Source organism: Oncorhynchus clarkii, chromosome 21 (assembly GCF_045791955.1).
Source record: "Oncorhynchus clarkii lewisi isolate Uvic-CL-2024 chromosome 21, UVic_Ocla_1.0, whole genome shotgun sequence".
Taxonomy (NCBI): domain Eukaryota; kingdom Metazoa; phylum Chordata; class Actinopteri; order Salmoniformes; family Salmonidae; genus Oncorhynchus; species Oncorhynchus clarkii.
The window spans coordinates 30040616-30049103 of NC_092167.1; the positions used below are offsets into that span (position 1 = coordinate 30040616).

The 8488-nt window shown below is 46.3% G+C and overlaps 1 protein-coding gene across 1 annotated transcript in view; it reads right to left on the reverse strand.

Moving 5' to 3' along the window:
• Positions 1-4072, reverse strand: part of LOC139379179 (uncharacterized) — a 29262-nt gene extending 25190 nt beyond the window's left edge. Inside the window, exons 1-4 of the mRNA XM_071122004.1 lie at positions 3961-4072; positions 2861-2988; positions 2247-2593; positions 1760-1955 (exon numbers count right to left, since the gene is read on the reverse strand). Coding sequence (XP_070978105.1) covers positions 1760-1955; positions 2247-2593; positions 2861-2988; positions 3961-4066 — 777 coding nt within the window. The 5' untranslated portion in view covers positions 4067-4072. The remainder of the gene's footprint in view (positions 1-1759; positions 1956-2246; positions 2594-2860; positions 2989-3960) is intronic.
• Between the last annotated feature and the right edge of the window lie 4416 nt (positions 4073-8488).

Genomic DNA, 8488 nt, shown 5'->3' on the forward strand with positions numbered 1-8488 from the left:
CACAATCAGGAACAAACAGAGCATTACTAGGACCGTTACCCGGGTCAGGCTGGTTGAAAAAAAGTGGAGACAAAGTGACCAACCTGGCCACAGTATAGGCAGCTCTTAGCGCCAATTCGCCACTGACTGTTCTGGATAGAGATTGGCCGGACGAGCTGCATGTGTTCCAGATCTGGGAGTGCCTTGGAAAGGGATGCAGTCAGAGAAGGAGGACAAGGCACTGAAGCAGATGTTATGGGGCATGCAACCCTACCTACCCTCTCCCTCCGACGCTCACGGAGACGGTTGTCGATGCGGATAGCAAGAGAGTTGAGTTCACCAAGTCCATCAGGCTCATCCCTGGACACCAACTCGTCCTTGAGGGTCTCAGTGAGCGCGTTCCGGAATGCTCCTTGAAGGGCCTCCTCATTCCAGCCACTCTTAGTGACGAGGATGCGAAACTCACATGCCATCTCAGCAAAACTATGGGAGCCTTGATGGAGGGACAGGAGTCAATTAGCGGCATCCTTACCGCAGACCAGGTGGTCGAAGACTGTCTTCATCTCCTACGTGAATCTGGAGTACTGAGAGTACTGTCTCTCCCACACCGCCGTGGCCCAGGAAAGCGCTGCTCCATGGAGGCAGCCAATCAGGAAGGAAATCTTGGCCTGTTCGCTAGCATAAGAGTAGGGCTGTTGCTCAAATAATAGTGAACATTGTACCAAAAAGGCTCTGCAAGCTCCGAGGTTGCCATATTAATGCTCGGGAGTTGGAGCAAACGGCTCCTGGAGTGGAGAAGAATGGCTTGGGACTGGTTGTGAGCTCTGGGCGAAGGTTCCGTGAAAACTCCTTGATGTGCTCCAGAAGGGTTTTTAGGGCTTGGTCATGTTGCTCGAGCAGGGCACCTTGGCCAGCGAGGGTTTGGTAGAGAGTATTTGAGTCTGCTGGGTTCATCTCTTTGGCCAGATCGTACTGTTACAAGGAGTGGAACAAGGGAACCCAAGAGCAGACTCAGATGAGGAGACTGGGATGAAGTAACCAAGGTATTTATTGAAACACAGGGGGAAGACGGAGTGCAGGCTAGGGGAAGCTCGGGTGGGTTGCAGGAAACCAGGTGTGGAGGCTGAGGCTGGAGCGAGAGGGGTTGGGACAGGGTAAGCAGGTCCGGAGGGGAATCCAAGGGAGTAGTAGAGTGGGGAATCCAGGACAGAGTAGCAGGATGATGAGACGTGGAACTGGAGACAGGGACCAGAGTCAGAGCGGGAGGAATGAGCAGAGATTATGATCTGGCAGTGTGGAAGTGGCAGGGCTGAGTATTTGTAGAGGTCTTGATTAAGGAACTGGTTACAGCTGGTGGGGATCTGCTCTGACTCCAGGACACCTGTCTCCTCCCACACAATCACACAGACACACACACACAAGAAGATGGGGAGAGGGAGAGAGTACTGGGGGAGTGGTGGCAGTTCAAGGAGACACAGGATAAGCAGTAGAGGGAGTTGCACGAACAGATGTGACAATGTTTTGTCGTATAAAGTCTGATATACAACGACTGTCAGCCAATCAGCATTCAGGGATAGAACCACCCATTTTTTATTGTAACTTTTACTTTGGGCATTACTCTATCAATGCAATTTTGACCCACGATGGACTCCAGAGCGCCACAAGACTGCGAGAGAAACAATCTCATCAGCTAAAATGTAAACCTGCTGAGCTAATGCCTGCCTTTCTATCTGCCTACTGTCCCCATCCACCCTACCACCCTGTTCTTCCCTGGACTCACCATCTTTTTCTTCCACTCGCGGTCAACCGAGACGATCTCGTGAGTCTTGTGGGTGGCCTCGGCACAGGAGATACAGACACAGCCGTGGTCGTTGCGGCAGTAGACTTCCAGCAGGCGCTCATGCTTCTTACAGAGCTTCTCCTCCAGATGATGCACAGGCTCCACGAGGCGGTGAAACGTCAGAGACTTCACCTTCCTGTGTTAACATTCATTTTAGGTTAGGTGTGTTGGCGGTAACAAAGGAATGGTGTGCTTTTCTGGGCATAGTCATGTAGTCCGCGGGGTTAGAAACAAGGATGGTTGACTCCCATAAATTACTGCTGCAACAAAAAATTTTTTTAAATCACCTTTCACCTTTTTTGGAATTCCAAGGACACAACAGGGGATGTTTATCTAAATCTCACAGTTAGATGTACGATGACGTAAAATGTGAAAGAAATAAAGAGAAGAAGATAAAAGCAAATCAATTATTTGTGTTATTTCTCACTTATGATGTCGGAGATGTGCCTCACAGAATGACCCTGGACAGTTGAGACACGACTTTAGTGCCCTCATCTTCCTCCCGATGCACGCATCACACGGCACCTCGCCTGCCCGGGCAAACTCTCCACCCTCCGCCGCAGCTGCTGGTGACTCTCCATGAACCCTGTGACCCGCCACCGGACTCCCAGCCACCACACCCCCCTTCGTGTTTGGTGAAACAGCCCCTACTTCGAGGCCCTGGAAGTGGGCAGCGATCTCGGCGAGGACCCGGTTGATGCTGAGCTCCGGCCTCCGGCTGTAGCTCTTCTTACACATGGGGCACAGGAACTTCTTGCTGTGGTCCCAGTAGCCCTTAGGAGGAGGAGCAGCAGGAGAAGAAGGTTATTGATTCATTTTCCTTATAGTCCATGAAAACACACACACCCACGAGGGGTTGGAATAACAGCGTCAGTTTCAGCCACCCCTCATAGCCGCGTTCCTCTCTATTGCTCTAGTTTTTCCTAGCCACTGAACTTTTGCTTCTGCTTTGCCTACTCTTTGGGCTCTAGGCCAGGTAACTGCAAAGTACCTTGTGATAGCTGATGATGTAACAAGGGCTTTATAAAGTAAATGTGATACCTGCAGACAGGCCTTGCAGAAGCTGTGTCCGCAGGGGGTAGAGACGGGCTCCACAAAGACCTCCAGGCAGATAGAACACTGGAACGACTCCTCCGACAGGGTTCCCCCCCTCCCTGGGGAACTCACACCTTGACGGGGGAGAGAGAGAGAGAGAGCGAGAGATAGAGAGAGTGGGTGAGACAGAGACCGCGTGTGTGGGTGAGTGAGTGTGTAAGAGAGGCAGAGAGAGAAAAAGAGAGGAAAGAGAGAGGAGATAGGCGAGAGAGAGAGAGTGTTCATGGCTGGTTAACAAAAAATGACAGGAAATTCAAAAGAGCTCAACAGCTCTAACTTCATTAATGCACTACCTGCAATTAAACACAAATACAAACACCAACACAAGGCTCGCTCACTCCTATCAGGAAACGGGTTGTGAAAAAGATTGATCCGTATGCTTCAGCTGTAAACCATCCCTGGAATGTCGAAATGCAGGCTGTACCTCTACCATGCACCTGCTCTAGGTTTAAAGAACAACTAATCATCCTGGATGGTACCACACAGTTTGGTTGTGTCTCAAATTGCACCATATTGCCTATTTAGAGCACTTCTTTTCAAAGGTAGTGAGTGCACTGTGCCTATATAAACTGAAATGACACCAGCCATGTTTCAATAAATGCCTTTTCAACTTCCAATAACGATACTCTTTTAGCAAAACTTCAGCTCCTCAAATACAGGAAGTTTGACATTTTGAAGTGAGAGCATATGGCAGAATCACCAATGTCAATTTCTACACAAGTATCATCAAATTCATGCACAAAAAAATACCCAAAAAATACACTAATAATTCACATTGACTTTCAATCACAATGTGGGACCTTGATCATTTCTCCTCCCACACCACTGAGTCAGATTTTTGTACGTTATGTTCCATACTACATCAATATTTCTTTAAACAGACTGATGAAAACTATTCAACCACATACTGTGAAAAAACTCCAATGTCCAAGAAAGTTTACAATCATTACTGGTAACCAATTCGAGGTTAACCTATGAGATTGCGATTATATAACAGGCCTATGAAAGGGATCAAAGGTCATTATATATAAAGGTATATAACTTACTCTGCATGCTGATGAAGTTTTCCTGATTTTCTTGTGTGTCCACACAGTGCCGTGTCTCTGTACAGTCCTCTGGGTGTTGGAGCCCCACACCACTGTATAGTATCATACAGGCCGTCTGTCTATGTAAAGCCACAACAGGTTTTGGCCCTGTGAAAACTAACTCACTACAGTGCCCCACCCGCTCTCTCTCTTAACATCACATGCACTGTAGTATCTCTCTTTCCCCCTCTTCCTTTGCTCTGAGTAATATGCACTCTGTGGGTGTGTCTAAACTTCACCTGGGCCTGTATTTACAAAGCAGAAGTGCTGATCTAGGATCAGGCCCCTTTGTCATATTCATTATGGTTAAAATGCAAAGCTGATCCTAGATCAGCAATCCTAATCAGATGCTTTATGACTACAGTACCTAGTAGAAAATGTGTGCCTCCCTCATCTCCACCTTTTCTCACACCCTCCTCCCCCCAATAGCCAGAAATCTCAATTTAATTTTTTGTATTTTTTATTTATTTAACCTTTATTTAACCAGGTAGGCAAGTTGAGAACAAGTTCTCATTTACAATTGCGACCTGGCCAAGATAAAGCAAAGCATTTCGACACATACAACAACAGAGTTACACATGGAGTAAAACAAACATACAGTCAGTAATACAGTAGAAAAATAAGTCTATATACAATGTGAGCAAATGAGGTGAGATAAGGGAGGTAAAGGCAAAAAAAGGCCATGGTGGTGAAGTATATTCAATATAGCAAGCAAAACACTGGAATGGTAGATTTGCAGTAGAAGAATGTGCAAAGTAGAGTTAGAAATAATGAGGTGCAAAGGAGCAAAATACATAAACAAATAAATAAATACAGTAGGGGAAGAGGTAGTTGTTTGGGCTAAATTATAGGTTGGCTATGTACAGGTGCAGTAATCTGTGAGCTGCTCTGACAGATGGTGCTTAAAGCTAGTGAGGGAGATAAGTGTTTCCAGTTTCAGAGATTTTTGTAGTTCGTTCCAGTCATTGGCAGCAGAGAACTGGAAGGAGAGGCGGCCAAAGGAAGAATTGGTTTTGGGGTGACCAGAGAGATATACCTGCTGGAACACGTGCTACAGGTGGGTGCTGCTATGGTGACCAGCGAGCTGAGATAAGGGGGGACTTTACATAGCAGGGTCTTGTAGATGACCTGGAGCCAGTGGGTTTGGCGACGAGTATGAAGCGAAGGCCAGCCAACGCGAGCGTACAGGTCGCAGTGGTGGGTAGTATATGGGGCTTTGGTAACAAAACGGATGGCACTGTGATAGACAGCATCCAATTTATTGAGTAGGGTATTGGAGGCTATTTTGTAAATGACATCGCCGAAGTCGAGGATCGGTAGGATGGTCAGTTTTACAAGGGTATGTTTGGCAGCATGAGTGAAGGACGCTTTGTTGCGAAATAGGAAGCCAATTCTAGATTTAACTTTGGATTGGAGATGTTTGATGTGAGTCTGGAAGGAGAGTTTACAGTCTAACCAGACACCTAGGTATTTGTAGTTGTCCACATATTCTAAGTCAGAACTGTCCAGAGTAGTGATGTTGGACGGGCGGGCAGGTGCAGGCAGAGATAGGTTGAAGAGCATGCATTTAGGTTTACTTGTATTTAAGAGCAGTTGGAGGCCACGGAAGTAGAGTTGAATGGCATTGAAGCTCGTCTGTTAACACAGTGTCCAAAGAAGGGCCAGAAGTATACAGAATGGTGTCGTCTGCGTAGAGGTGGATCAGAGACTCACCAGCAGCAAGAGCGACCTCATTGATGTATTCAGAGAAGAGAGTCGGCCCAAGAATTGAAACCTGTGGCACCCCCATAGAGACTGCCAGAGGCCCGGACAACAGGCCCTCCGATTTGACACACTGAACTCTATCAGAGAAGTAGTTGGTGAACCAGGCGAGGCAATAATTTGAGAAACCAAGGCTATCGAGTCTTCCGATGAGGATGTGGTGATTGACAGAGTCGAAAGCCTTGACCAGGTCAATGAATACTGCAGAGTATTGTTTCTTATCGATGGCAGTTAAGACATCGTTTAGGACCTTGAGCGTGGCTGAGGTGCACCCATGACCAGCTCTGAAACCAGATTGCATAGCGGAGAAGGTGCGGTGGGATTCGAAATGGTCGGTAATCTGTTTGTTGACTTGGCTTTCGAAGACCTTAGAAAGGCAGGGTAGGATAGATATAGGTCTATAGCAGTTTGGGTCAAGAGTGGCCCCGACTTGGAAGAGGGGGATGACCGCAGCTGCTTTCCAATCTTTGGGATACTCAGACGACACGAAACAGACGTTGAACAGGCTAGTAATAGGTGTTGCAACAATTTCGGCAGATCATTTTAGAAAGAAAGGGTCCAGATTGTCTAGCCCGGCTGATTTGTAGGGGTGCAGATTTTGCAGCTCTTTCAGAACATCAGCTGACTGGATTTGGGAGAAGGAGAAATGGGGAAGGCTTGGGCGAGTTGCTGTCGGGGGTGGTTAAGGGCAGTCAGGTCTGGAGAGAACCAAGGGCTATATCTGTTCCTGGTTCAAAATTTCTTGAACGGGGCATGCTTAATTAAGATGGTGAGGAAGGCTTTTTATTAACCAGGCATCCTCTATTGACGGGATGAGGTCAATAACCTTCCAGGATAACCCGGTCAGGTCGATTAGAAAGGCCTGCTCGTTGAAGTGTTTCAGGGAGCGTTTGACAGTGATGAGTCGAGGTCGTTTGACCGCTGACCCATTACGGATGCAGGCAATGAGGCAGTGATCGCTGAGATCTTGGTTGAAAACAGCAGAGGTGTATTTAGAGGGCAAGTTGGTTAGGATGATATCTATGAGGGTGCTCGTGTTTACGGCTTTGGGGTGGTACCTGGTAGGTTCATTGATAATTTGTGTGAGATTGAGGGCATCAAGCTTAGATTGTGGGATGGCTGGGGTGTTAAGCATGTTCCAGGTTCGGTCACCTAGCAGCACGAGCTCTGAAGATAGATGGGGGGGCAATCAGTTCACATATGGTGTCCAGAGCACAGCTGGGGGCAGAGGGTGGTGGGCGTGTAGACATCTACAAATCACTTTCCCTCATAAATATCTACTCAATATTATTTGTAGGTCAGTCTGTCACAATTTACCCAAGATACATCATGGTTTTGATGATTTCAAACACAGCCAAGCACTTCAGAAGCAAGTCTGATTAATCAGGCTGTAATACACATTGAATTGATATATACAGCCTGAAACGAATGTAAAATCGTGTAAATGTTCCTTACAAGCCAGAATATTTAATAAAATTACATTTAAACTTACTCTACCACTTGTCTGTGAGGTTTCTCCTTCAGCTGCTTGAAATTTGATACAAAATATCCACAGAAAAGTATTGCTTACCCAACTTTTTAGAGCCTGTGGTTCAATAAGTATATGGTTCAATTTGGCACTGAGGTAAAATTAGTTTTATATTGGATATTTGGCTTTCTCTTGTAAATAGCTATTGAACCAAGCATGCCATGGCAATGAAAATGGTGTATTCTGAATCAGGGGAGGATGGAGAACAATCCACCAATTTTTCAAACAAGGGACCTCTGGCTTTCTCATTCAATGTTTTTTTTTTAAGAAGGAGGCCAAGAGAGATGATAGAGGCGGCGAGGAGTATGCAAATAAGATTCTCCCTTTTAATCTGTTCAGGATGCTCATTTAGAGAGAGCTGAGGCTGGTGTGACATTTTGACACAACTTTGGAAGTATGCTTGGGGTCATTGTCCATATGGAAGACCCATTTGTGACCAAGCTTTAACTTCCTGACTGATGTCTTGATATGTTGCTTCAATGTATCTAAATAATTTTCCTACCTCATGATGCCATCTATTTTGTGAAGTGCACCAGTCTCTCCTGCAGCAAAGCACTCCCACAACATGATGCTGCCACCCCACAACATGATGCTGCCACCCCTGTGCTTGGGATGGTGTTCTTCGGCTTGCAAGCCTCCCCCTTTTTTCTCCAAACAAAACGATAGTGATTATGGCCAAACAGTTCTATTTTTGTTTCATCAAAGCAGAGGACATTTCTCCAAAAAGTACGATCTTTGTCCCCATGTGCAGTTTCAAACCGTAGTCTGGCATTTTTATGGCGGTTTTGGAGCAGTGGCTTCTTCCTTGCTGAGCAGCCTTTCAGGTTATGTCAATTAAGGACTCGTTTTACTGTGGCTTTTGATACTTTTGTACCTGTTTCCTCCAGCATCTTCACAAGGTCCTTTGCTCTTGTTCTGGGATTGATTTGCACTTTTTGCACCAAAGTACGTTCATCTCTAGGAGACAGAACGCGTCTCCTCCCTGAGCGGTATGACAGCTGCGTGGTCCCATGGTGTTTATACTTGCGTACTATTGTTTGTACAGATGAATGTGGTACCTTCAGGCATTTGGAAATTGCTCCCAAGGATGAACCAGACTTGTGGAGGTCTACAACAAAAAATTCTGAGGTCTTGGCTGATATCTTTTAATTTCCCCATGATGTCAAGCACTGAGTTTGAAGGTAGGCCTTGAAATACATC